At 45.5% G+C, this 13,116-nt stretch overlaps 1 protein-coding gene across 10 annotated transcripts in view; it reads right to left on the minus strand.

Moving 5' to 3' along the window:
* Positions 1 to 575: 575 nt before the first annotated feature.
* The window catches only part of TRAPPC10 (trafficking protein particle complex subunit 10), a 99,626-nt gene continuing 87,085 nt past the window's right edge, over positions 576 to 13,116 (minus strand). For 9 of the 10 annotated variants that reach the window (XR_012431933.1, XR_012431932.1, XM_074033926.1 and 6 more), the window contains 3 exons: positions 9,134 to 9,311; positions 4,227 to 4,421; positions 576 to 3,857 (listed from right to left, as the gene is read on the minus strand). Coding sequence is in view for 8 of the 10 variants with exons in the window: in XM_074033926.1 (XP_073890027.1) it covers positions 3,619 to 3,857; positions 4,227 to 4,421; positions 9,134 to 9,311 (612 nt within the window). In the remaining 2 variants the exon portion in view is untranslated. Of the gene's footprint in view, positions 3,858 to 4,226; positions 4,422 to 7,405; positions 8,752 to 8,832; positions 8,879 to 9,133; positions 9,312 to 13,116 lie in introns of those variants that run through there. The other variant, XM_045389369.3, reaches the window with a different exon arrangement.

The raw sequence follows: 13,116 nt of genomic DNA on the forward strand, positions 1-13,116 counted from the left end.
CGGGCCCCGCCCACACCCCGCAGACACGCTGCAGGGCGCTCTCCGCACGGAGGCCCAGCCTGGCACAGCAGCGTCCACAACATCCCAGAGCCCTGCACACCCAAATGTCTTCGTTCTTGTGAGCTACCGGGTAAGGAATTATGAATAAAGTCCCGAATGCTGGCCGGTGCGGTGGCTCACGCCTGAGAGACTGAGGAGGGTGGATGACCTGAGGTCGGCAGTTCCAGACTAGCCTGGCCAACATGGTGAAACACGGTCTCTACTAAAGTACAAAAATGAGGCGCATGCATGTCTGTAGTCCCAGCTACTCGGGAGGCTGAGGCAGGAGAATGGCTTGAACCTGGGAGGTGGAGTTTGCAGTGAGCAGAGATCGCGCCATGGCACTCCAGCCTGGGCAACACAGCAAGACTGTCTCAGAAAGAAAAAAAAAAAAAAAAATCCGAATGCTTCCCAAAAAGCAAATAATCTATGTCAAGAGTCAGGAACAAGAACTAGAGAGGTAAAACAAGAAAATCTTCACATTACATACTGTTGTCACACCGTGTCGCAGCAAAAGATCCAGTGCAAAACAGCAGTTTCTTCTTAAAATGTGTATTTTCAGAATTACAATGCTTACATTTTAAACAGTCTTAATACAATGGTTTTAATCTAACAATATATTACATAATATGAAAAATGACTTTTCATAGTAAACCATGAAAATGGAATTAATACCTGCAGTGTCAAAGTCACCAACTTGTCACCTTTTCCAGTCACAAAATCCCAACACATTGTATTAATGCTTGGGGGTCTTACAGCCTGATGTATCAAGGATGAATAAATGTAGAGAAAGGAGTATTTTCATGAAAAATAAAATTTAAAAACCAGGTAGGATTTAAAGAACACAGTTGAGAGTAAAACATTTAGATCAGCCCAGTTTGCCCTTTTATAAAAAGTAGTATAGCTTTTCATTTTATATACAAACCTGGAGTGTCTGACTTCATTTTAAAACTTAATTTTAAGCACTAAAGAAAATTTGAATAGAAGCCTGTATTTTTTCTGCTAATTCTGTATGGGATATCTAGCGTCTCCACTAAGAGTAATTAATACAGGAATCTGACCCTCCTGGGCTGTGCTGACAATGGAACTGTTGTAGGTAAAATCATTTTCTGATTAAATACAACAATTTCCACATTAGAATCAGAAGAGTTATAATTTTTCCAATCATAGGACATCCCATGAAATTCACAAAAATTATAACTTATTTTATTTTCCATTTGACAGTATTTACATGTTCCACAGATATTTGTAAAACAGCTGCAAATTCCTTGCTTTTTAGATACACATTGTATATCTGGCTTCACAATTATTTAACATCTCTTGTCTTTATCAACAAAACCAGCTTGTCTCAAATACATAGAGCTTACTTTACATAAAACAATAAAAATCCAATTACAGTTACTCTTTTAGGACTTTTATGATAAACATTAAGAAAAAAATGACAATTTTGGGTAACATTCTTCTTTGTCTTAAAGAGGCAGAAGCATTCATGTAACATAGTTTGCAAAAGATCTTTTGGGTAATTAGGGGGAAAAACTGATAAATTTGATTTCATTCCATCTTCAGGCAATAAGAAAGCGCTGTAAACATTTTAAATTTCCCCTTCACTTTCTTCCTCTAAATATATACGAAGTTGGATAATTTCATCCTGGGAGTAGAACTAGATACAAGAAAATCAGAGAGTAATAAATAAAACATTTAATCACATTCCCTCTTCCAGAAGGTAAGAGAGAAAGGGTAAGAAGGAAAGCTACATTATAGACTAGGGAAGGCTCCCAGGCTGACAACACGGATTACAGGCTCTTCTGACAGAATCAAATCTCCCATCTCTTTATTCACAGGACTTGGTAGAAATGCAGGGCAATCGTCAATTTTTATGATAAAAAATCCTTATTTTAGAAACCCTAAACTATCATTAGATTCTGAAGTTCTAATTTGCTAACTAGTTTGACCAAGTTTGTTAAACTGCACATGAAGAAGATAAATTTCTGGGAAGTTTAAATACACAATTATTTATCTTCTTTACACGTCTCCAATTTCTACAAATGAAAAAGACGTAGAAGGGAAAAAAAATCACGTCACCTTTATTTATTCAATGAGCTAAAAGACAACACAGAGAATACTGGAAATGACAGCTGTCGCGTTTCCCCAGTCTGTGCCTCCTTCCTCCCACGCCCCACTGCCTCCCGCAAGCACCGTGCTGGGCAGGAACCCGGTGCTCCTTCTCTCCACGACTTGCACATCCACGGGGATTCACACGAGGGCCACCCGCTGCTGGACCCAATTCTATCTGCTTGCGCTAATCTTGTCAAATTCAATTCCAAGCACGCTTGCCCAGGAAATTAAGAGTACTATTTCATATGTACAAAAATACATCGCTTTGGAGAGCTGGAAAAGGTTTAATACGTACAACACTTATTTACAAGCTGTGACTTTCACACCTGTAAAAACAAACACACTTATTTTTGTCCTTGATTTTTGGTGCAACTTACACATAAACATTACATCAGTTAGTCTGTATTTTTAAAAATAATAAATCAACCATATGTACAATAAAATTTACAACCGAAAGCAAATAATCCATTGGAACAGTGTGACTGCAACTCAGTAGACCAGTGGAGGACATTCCAGGACTTGAGTCCTTCCCTACAACCAGACTAAAAACACTGAGGACCTCTCTCATCCTCACGATGGAACATCTTAATTTCTAAGACTTAAGGTGCAAAAGAAAAATAATGATTATACAGCTACAATTACATGTAAAGACTTTAAAGGGACAGAAAAACGTATTAACCCCCACATATATAATGATCATTAAATTAAATACATATTTAACTCCCAGTGCATATGATATTCTATCAACATTTTGGGGGACCACAGGGTTCCAGAAACATTTATCCCTAAACCACCTCACCGCCGAGGAGTTCCTCACAGCCGGGTCTCAGCTTTCTTCAGTACCTTTCACGTGGCTCCGGCTGATGGGCCTCCAGGTCCCCCAGCTCCGGCATCCCAAGGCACAGAAGGGGTTATGATCCCTCCCTCCCCCCACCCACCTCCCCTAGAAGGGTGTTACTCTAGAAAAGCACAACGAGAGGATCTGCGGTAAACGGCTGTTTTACCCCTTAGGGGACACAAATCCACTCCGATCAGGAACCTGGGCAGCTGTGTGACCAGAAAGGCACACACATGTCACTAAGAATGCAAGGCCTGCTGAGTGTCTACCTGAAAGACAAACGGCCTTCCACGAAGAGCCAGCAGACAGAGGCTGCTTCGTGCAGACAGCATGGGCGGAGACTTTCATGAGCAGCGTGTGAGGTAGGGGAGGGAGGCTGGAGCTCTGAGTAAGTGGCGTGGGACACCAGCATGGGGACGGGGTGAGAAAAGCAAGAATCTGAGATCACAGGCGGCATGAAAACAACAGAACTCGGCTGGCCAGCTGCATGATGACGCTCTCTGATGTCCCCACAGCCAGGCAGGACCACTGAAGGTCTGGCTGGAGCCAGAACGGAGAAGAGTCCAGTCACAGTCCCATAAAGTGCACTCCTAGCTGGGCCGTGGCATGTGTTCACCCCAGCGCTGTCATGTTACACTGACTTCCAGGACGTGGTCATCTTGGCTGGGGATGACCAGGACTTGCGTGCCTGAGCTGGAGTTGAAGACCTGGCCGGCCGGCAGTGCCTGCAGCCGGGGCATGGGCAGGCCTTTGTGCTCGCTGCTGCAGGCCGAGTGCACACTGCCCCTGCTCTTGAGGCTGCTGCTGTCTGGCTGGTCGTCCCCATGCTTGTCTACTGACAGGCTGTCGTTTTCTATCCAGCTGTCTGCAAAACACACAGGAAGTTAGACCCAAGCTGGGTCCACACTCACCTGGGGACTGGCAAAGCCACATGGAGCCAGGCTGAACATGCAGAATGCCACCCGACGCTGCCCCTTTACAGAGCACTCTGCGCACAGAGGCTTGGTTTCAGAGCCGGTGCCTGAGATTCTAACAGCAGACGAGGCTTCTGGTACCAGTTTCTACTGGCACTGAAAACATGCCGCTAGTTCTCAAACCCGCTCACTCACAAGCTTTGGCACTGAAAACATGCCGCTAGTTCTCAAACCTGCTCACTCACAAGCTTATCAGCTCTCGCACAAAGTAATCACCTGCTCGAATACTGAAGGTAAACTTTTTCTTAAAAAGTCCTTACCAGCGTCCAGTTGGGAGGAGTGCGCAGAATGATGGGGGAGGTACTTAAACAGCCTGACGTCGGGCAGAGGGAGATACCCCGCGAAGAGTGGCATTACTTCCATGTGGACCCTGTGAGTGGCCCGAGCAGCCACTGGCATGGAGATGACACCGCAGCTTTTCCCACACACTGCCCAATTGCTACTGTTGTCGACAACTGAAACGAGAGGAAGCGCTGTGTCACCCAGGATGGGCCTTCAAGTACTCGGGCGAGAGTCTCAGCCATCGTTACCCAATCTTCTCACCCAACGGTGTCTGACAAAACACCACAGACACAGAGCCCAGTGCCTTGTAGCTGCACCTGAAGATACAACCATGCACTTTCACGGTGACAACACCTATTTCACTGAGTCCAACTTCAATTCGTTCTGGATTAGAATGAATTATGCTGGACGTGTACAGAAAACGGCATTTTTCCTGTGAGGTTAATAAATGAATTAATTTTGATTTCAAATTTTTGTGTCATCTTCCAAAGTATGGTTACTTTGGCAGTTAAATGAGTTCTGTCTGGTAAGTGACAGTCTCCAAGACCACTGGGTCTGAAGCCAACTCTGCCACTCAGAAGAGCATCCCAAGGCCTCCAGGCTCAATGACCTCTGTATACTGGTGAGACCACCACCAGCCTCACAGAGCTGCTTTTTAAGGATGGAAAGAGAATATGTATGAGGGAACTACAAAAAGTTCACGCAAAAAGGGAATCCAGGCCGGGCGCAGTGGCTCACGCCTGTAATCCCAGCACTTTGGGAGGCCGAGACAGGAGGATCACGAGGTCAGGAGATCGAGACCATCCTGGCGAACACGGTGAAATCCCATCTCTAATAAAAATACAAAAAAATAGCCGGGTGCGGTGGCGGGCGCCTGTAGTCCCAGCTACACGGGAGGCTGAGGCAAGAGAATGGCGTGAACCTGGGAGGCAGAGCTTACAGTAAGCAAGATTGCGCCACTGCACTCCAGCCTGGACGACTGAGCAAGACTCCGTCTCAAAAAAAAAAAAAGAATCCAAAGATGCAAATAGAAAATATAAGCTTTATGTCTCAACATAAGCCCCACTCAAGTCAAGACATGTTTGTAAGCAATGATGCCACTGCTTACAATGCCATTTAGTCCATCCCTGAAGAACTGGGAGGCCTGAGAATTTAGCCATGTCAAGGCAGTCTTTTTCTACATTATTAGCCGAATAAAAATGGGTGCCTTTTAAAGACTTTTTAAGATCAGGAAACAAAAATAAGTCAGAAGGAGCCAAATCAGGCCCATAAGGTGGATGCCTCATGATTTCCAATAGAAACCCTCGCAAAGTTGGGCTCGTTGGAGGAATGAGCAGGAACTTTGTCGTGGTGGAGGAGGACTCTCTGGTGAAGCTTCCCCAGGGGTTTTTCTACCAAAGCTCTTGCTATCTTCCTCAAAACACTCTCATAATACACAGATGCTGTTGTCCTTTGACTCTCCAGAAAGTCAATAAGCACAAGGCCTTGAGTATCCCAAAAACCTATTGCTGTGGCCTCTGCTCTTGACCGGTCTGCTTCTGCTCTGGCTGGGCCACCCCACCTCTTGGTAGCCATTGCCGTGTCTGCTTTGTCTTCAGAATGGTACTGGGAAGGCCACACTGCATCTCCTGTTAAAGTTCTTTGAGTAAATGCTTCAGGATCTTGATCCCATGTGTTTGAAGTTTCCATGGGAAGCTCTGCTCTGGTCGGCCGCGGACCTGGGTGTTAGGGTTTTGGCACCCACTGAGTGGAACGTTTGCTCACCTTTCTGTCCTAATTGCGTAAGCTGAACCAGTTGAGATGTCTGCGGTGTTGGCTCTCATTTCTGCTGTTGTCAGTTCTCTCCAATTAGAGCATGAACAAGGTGAATTTTTTCCTTGACAATGGATGTGGATGGTCTGCTTGCTGTGGCCTTAATCTTCAGCATCATCTCGTCCCTTCTTAAAACAAGATATCCATTTGCAAACTACTTAACTCTTTGGGGCATTATCCAAAGAATTTCATACTTTTCATAAAGCATCAATGATTTCACCATTCTTCCACCCAAGCTTCACCATAAATTTGATGGGTTTTTTTTTTTTTTTTTTTTTTTTTTTAAGGCAAAGTTTCTCTCTTGTTGCCCAGGCTGGAATGCAATGGCGCAATCTCGGTTGGCTGCAACCTCCACCTCCTGGGTTCAGGCGATTCTCCTGCCTCAGCCTCCCAAGTAGCTGGGATTACAGGTGCACGCCACCACACCCGGCTAGTTTTTTGTATTTTTAGTAGAGACGGAGTTTCACCATATTGGCCAGGCTGGTCTCAAACTCCTGACCTCAGGTGATCCGCCCACCTCGGCTGCCCAAAGTGCTGGGATTATAGGTGTGAGCCACCGTGCCCAGCCAGTGTTGGTTCCTGATTTAATTTTAGCAGAATTCATGTTGCTCTGATAGGGGCTATTTTAAACTGATGTCTCATCCTTCTTAGTGCCTCAAACTAGATCCTGCTCCAGTGAGGAGGAGCTTATTTTGGTGCAAAAAGTGTTGAAATCCATGCATAGTTTTTTCATAATGTATCTTCCGTGATTTGTTTGAAGAACCCTTGTATGTAAAGCATTTAGTCCCACTCCTCGGACATGGTAGTGTCTTAATATATGGCAGGTGTTATTATTAACATTCATTATTAAAACAACCTTCATGTAATTCAATGCAATTCAAACACCTAAGTGATCATTCACTGGGACCAGCCCTGGAGATATGAAAGTAAGCAAGACAGGATCCTTGCCATCCAGTAGTAGTTGGCCTGGCAAAGAGGTCACAGCTTCCCATCATGAGGACACTGAGCAACCGCCCAGGGGGAGTGAGTGACCAGAAGGCCATGAGCAGCAGAGAAGGGCTCAGGGAGATGGACATTCTGTAGGTGGGAATGGCGGACCTTTGAGGACAGGGGCTACTACAGGACACACAGAGGACCTAGGAGTGTCCGGAGGAAGGCAATGGAGTGACGGTTCTCAGAGTGTGGCTCTCAGGGCACCCGCAAGCTCATAGCTTTCACACTGCTGCCTTTCCACGCTGCTGACCTCGGTGCTGCTGGGGCAACCACAATGGCGTGAACTCAGGAGCCAGATCACTGCCATGAACTCACAGCAGAAAACCAAAACAAAATGCCACGCTTCACAAAGTAGTCATAAGTGTTCATTTTATTAAATTCAGCTCCTGAGTACACTTTTTTGGTTTTTTAATTGTGAAATGTTTATAGACTCACAAGAAGTTGTAAAAATAGTAGAGGGGTCACCTACCTTCATCACCAGCTTCACCCAACTATGCCATCTCATGTAACACAGGAAGCTGACATTGGTACCATACAGTGACCCAGGCTGCAGACCCCACTGGATTTCACTACAGAGTGAACCGGGCTGTAAACCCCACTGGATTTCACTACAGAATGAACCAGGCTGCAGACCTCACTGGATTTCACTACAGAATGAACCAGGCTGCAGACCTCACTGGATTTCACTACTGAGTGAACCGGGCTGTAAACCTCACTGGATTTCACTACAGAGTGAACCGGGCTGTAAACCTCACTGGATTTCACTACAGAATGAACCAGGCTGCAGACCTCACTGGGTTTCACTACTGAGTGAACCAGGCTGTAGACCCCACTGGATTTCACTAGAGCGAACCAGGCTGCAGACCCCACTGGATTTCACTAGAGTGAACCAGGCTGCAGACCCCACTGGATTTCACTACTGAGTGAACCAGGCTGCAGACCCCACTGGATTTCACTACTGAGTGAACCAGGCTGCAGACCCCACTGGATTTCACTAGACTGAACCAGGCTGCAGACCCCACTGGATTTCAATATGGAGTGAACCAGAATGTAGACCTCACTAGATTTCACTACAGAATGAATCAGGCTGCAAACCCCACTGGATTTCAGCACCTTTCACAGGCATTCTTTGGGTCTAATTCTATGGCATTTGTCACATGTGTAGATTCTTGTACCACCACAGCGGCCCTGGCCAAGTACTCTCCATTACCACAGAGGACGGCCTCCTGCTGCCTCCTGCTGCTCTGTGCAACACTGACGCGCCCTCCTTCTGCGGCTGGCATTTTGAGGGTGTCATTTAGAAATGGAATCACACAGTACACCTCCTTATAGGATTGGCTTTTTCTTAGTACAATGCCCTTGAGATCCAACCACAGCACTGTGTGAGTCAACAGTCCCTTCTGTTTCACTGCTGAGGAGGAATCAGATGTGCCAGTTTGTTTAACCACTCTCAAGCTGAAGGACGTTTGAATTATTTCCATTCTTGAGTGCTTGTGTTCTTGACATTCTCCCGGTCTCTGCTGCAGAATGACAGCTGGCTCAGGGAAAGCACGTGGGGAGCGCTCGGTGCTGTGAGCCGAAATAGCTGCTGTTTTCACAGAACACCCTTTCCACTTGCAAGAGTGCTGGGGAAGCTAGTTATTCAGTGTTGGGTATTTGGCAGACGTTTGATGAAAAATGAATGATGTAAGCCTGTCACTTCGAAGAAAACAACATGAGTATTTGCTGCCAATGATGCCATCTAAGACTGAGCAAAAATCAGAATTTTGGAAAACTTACACTTGCCGCTGTGAGCTTAAAAGAGTCCTGATGCTCCAAGCTCTCCCTGAGAGATCACAAATGCAGATTTTAAAAAAATATTGTCAAACGAAAGGTGCCCCCATTTGGAAGATCTGCACAACTCAGGAAGCTATGCTTCTCACGTGACTAATGGCACAGGGTGTCATGCTATGATGCCTGGGTAAAAGAACCACTCAACATGCAAGAGAGGCTGGGTGCAGTGCCTCACACCTGTAATCCCAATACTCTGGGAGGCCAAGGCGGGAGGACTGCTTCAGCCCATGGGTTTGAGACCACCTACCTTCATACATAAGCTTTGTCGAAAAATGCTCATCAGATTCGGTCAGTGCTTCATCCTTATCCACCTCCAAGAGGTCTGAGAGCCTCGTGATCAATACCTCCAGGGAGCAGAGGGAGCCTGTTCTGCAGTACTCCATTCCCGAAGGGGGAAAGATCTCAGCCTTCACATTGTATAATGTCTGGGCAGGAAAGGGAAAGAAAAGAAAGGAAATGTATCTAATAGTTCTCAAGAAATGCAACTAGAGGCAAAAGAAGAGCTGCCCGCAGACCCTGGAGAGCTGAGGAAAGACACTTATCTGCTCGGCTGGCCTTAGAGCAACTGTGGCCACTCACTCTCAATAATTCTCATGGGAGATGCAATGTTTTCGGAAGTCCTACACCCCCAACCTTAACATCCTTCTTCAAATTATGAATATTTCCAACTGCAGGAAGAAAGGCTAGCACAGCGACCCTCCTGCTGCCTATCACCCGGATCCCAAGATCTCAGCATGTTGATGCCTCAGCATCACCGATGGAGCCATGTACATTTCTGTATTTGCCTGAGGTAATTTAAAGCGAATTTCAGGCCAGGCATGGTGGCTCACACCTGTAATACCAGCACTTTGGGAGGCCGAGGTGGGCAGATTAATTGAGGCCAGGAGTTTGAGACCAGCCTGCCCAACGTGGTGAAATCCCATCTCTACTAAAAATACAAAAATTAGCCGGGTACAGTGGTAGGTGCCTGTAATCCCAGCTACTTGGATTACTTAGCAGGAGACTCCCTTGAACCCAGGAGGCAAAGGTTGCAGTGAGCTGAGATCACGCCACTGCACTGCAACCTGGGTGACGGAGCAAGACTGTCTCAAAAAAAAATAATAATCAGATAAAAAAATAAAGCAAATTTCAGACAACCTGTTATTTTGCCCCTGTTATTTGTTGTTTAGTATGCATTACTAAACACTAAGGCCTTTTTCTTACCAAAACACAAAGCTATTATTACAACTAGCAAAAGCAACAGGAATTCCTTGGTATAACCCAATTCAGTCCATAATCTGCTTTGTCCATGTTTTCTTTCCATAATCAACCTATTCTCAGTGGTTATTCAAATATGCTTAACATTCTACCACCACCCATGGCGAACAATCACAACTCATCCGCCACCGCAAAGATGAAAAATGGCTCGCGCAGCTCCACTTCTGAAGGGAAGCGGGTGTGTGCACATGTGTGCATGTGTGTAATACAGTATAACTTGACTTAAAAGTGTTCTATTGGCATTGTAAAACGTTCAAAGAAGATATTTCAGTATATTAAGAAGTGTCTGTCTGGAGTCTGAAGCCAAGATGAAGTCGTCTGCTGGGAGTTCACAGCCTAAACAGCAGTCCTGAGCGTGGCCTTTCTAGGTGATCTCCTACCAAATCCCCAATTACCTCTGTTTGGACATGGGACAAACTCCCACCAGTCTCAACAGGGGCCATGCTGGGACTTCCTGATGTTCTCGAGCCACAGGGCAGAAAAGATCCCAAATACACAGATGCAAAAATGCCAGCCGTGGGCCCGGATACCCGTAGGTCCTGGGAACTGAAGCAGTGGAATGCTGTGCTAGAGGCCCCTGAAATACCTCCTCCTGAGAAGCTTCTGGCTGGAGCACAGTGTGAATATTTCTGAATCCAGCAAAGAATGCAGACTTGCCTAAGGGCTTGAAGGACACCCAGAGTTGCAGTAGGACAAAGTGGGGTGTGCTGAGACCTGCGTGTGCCTGAACATTGCTCTCAGCTGCATCTGGGAAGGAGAGTGGCTGGGGGAAAGCACAGCGCAGGGTGAGTAGCAGGGGCCTCACCTGGCAGCACCTGGAGCTCAGGCACAGTGACCAGAACTGCGGAGCCTCTTCAGAGCGACATGCGAGCACTTACGGCCAGCTGGTCTCTGACAGCGAGGCCAGGGTCACCCCACAGGGAGGAAAGCATCATTATGACAGATGGGATAGGGACACCTGATGGGTCACTTGAAAAGAACAAATTTGGACCCTACCTCTTACCATACACAAAAATTAAGTCAAAGTAGATCACAGACCTAAATATAAGTGCTGAAATTACGAACATCTTGGAAGAAAATGCAGGAGAAAATCTTTTTGACCAAAGGCAATGATTTTCTAGGTTCAAAGCAAAAAATTCAAGCAATAAAACAGAGAGTTGAATTGGATTTCATCAAAATTTAAAACTTTTGTGCTTCAAAGGACAACAAATGGAAGAAAATATTTGCAAATCATACGTAAGGACCTGGTACCTAGGATATATAAAGAATTTACAATTCAATAATAAAAAACAAATAACCCTATTTAAACATGGGGAAAGGAGTTGAACAGACATCCTTCCAAAGGCGGCAGAAAAATGGACCACATGCCCACGAGAAGCAGCACAACATCACTAGCCACTGGGAAAACGCCTGCCAACTGGAACGGCCACAACCAAAAACACAGTGAGACAAGTGCTGGCAGGACACACAGAAGCTGGGACTCTCTGGGTCCCAGCTGGAATCCACTATGTTGCTGGTGGGAATGTAGAGCCCTCTGGAAAAAGTTTGGCAGTTGCTCAAAAAGCTAACCATAGAGTTACCCATATGACCCAGAAATTCCACTCAGGTCTTTACCAGGAGAATTGAATAGATATGGTCCCATAAAAACCCATACTTTGGGCCGAGCATGGTGGCTCACGCCTGTAATCCGAGCACTTTGGGAGGCCGAGGTGGGTGGATCACGAGGTCAGGAGTTCAAGACCAGCCTGGCCAAGATGGTGAAACCTCGTCTCTACTAAAAATACAAAAAATTAGCCAGGCATGGTGGCACGCGCCTGTAATCCCAGCTACTCCGGAGGCTGAGGCAGAGAACTGCTTAAACCTAGAGGGGTGGAGGGTGCAGTGAGCCAAGATTACACCACTGCACTCCAGCCTGGGAGACAGAGCAAGACTCTGTCTCAAAAAAACAAAAACAAAAACAGAAAAAACCTGTACTTTGGCTGGGCGCAGTGGCTCACATCTATAATCCCAGCACTTTGGGAGGCCAAGGCAGGTGGATCACCTCAGGTTGGGAGTTTGAGACCAGCCTGACCAACATGGAGAAAGCCCGTCTCTACTAAAAATGCAAAAAATTAGCTGGGTGTGGTGGTGCATGCCTGTAATCCAGCTACTCGGGAGGCTGAGGCAGGAGAATTGCTTGCACCTGGGAGGCAGAGGTTGCAGTGAGCTGAGATCGTGCCATTGCACTCAAGCCTGGCAACAAGAGCAAAACTCTGTCTCAGAAAAATAAATAAATAAAAAGAAAAATCATGAGCCAGGTGTGGTGACACATGCCTGTGGTCGCAGCTGCTCGGCAGGCTGAGGTGGGAAGATCATGAGCCCAGAAGGTCCAGGCTGCAGTGAGCTATGATTGTGCCACTGCACTGCAGCCTGGGGGACAGAGTAAGACCCTGTCTCATAAATAAATAAATTATTTATATATAAATTATTATTATATATTATTATTTAATAATTTGTGATTTTATTTATTCATTTAAATGTATTAAATAAGGCATTATATAAAACATGAAGGTCAAAACAATTTGTCTTGTTTGGAAGAAGATAGAAAAAAACTGCTAATATCAAAACTATAAAGACAAACACTTCAAATCAACATGGTTTGACAATTTCAAACAGTAAAGAGAAGAAAAGGAAGTATCACAAAATTGTAAAACATTAAGTCGAATAATCTCCCTAAAGGAACACAGCACACACCTCTATCTACTCACCTAGCTCAAGGCTACACTTCATTCCACACTCAAATTGGCTTCTAAAACATGATGCACAAGTTCTAAGAAAATCTTCACAATATTCAGCTAGCAAGTTTACAGCTTTTCTTTGAAAAACTAGAGATACGCCTTAGAAAGCAATGCCCCCGAAGATGAAATGACTCCAAGAAATATTTCCAGGGAGTTACTAAGTCAACATGAGAAAGGGAAAAAGAAGAAAAAAGGA

Source organism: Macaca fascicularis, chromosome 3 (assembly GCF_037993035.2).
Source record: "Macaca fascicularis isolate 582-1 chromosome 3, T2T-MFA8v1.1".
In the NCBI taxonomy this organism is placed as follows: Eukaryota; Metazoa; Chordata; class Mammalia; order Primates; family Cercopithecidae; genus Macaca; species Macaca fascicularis.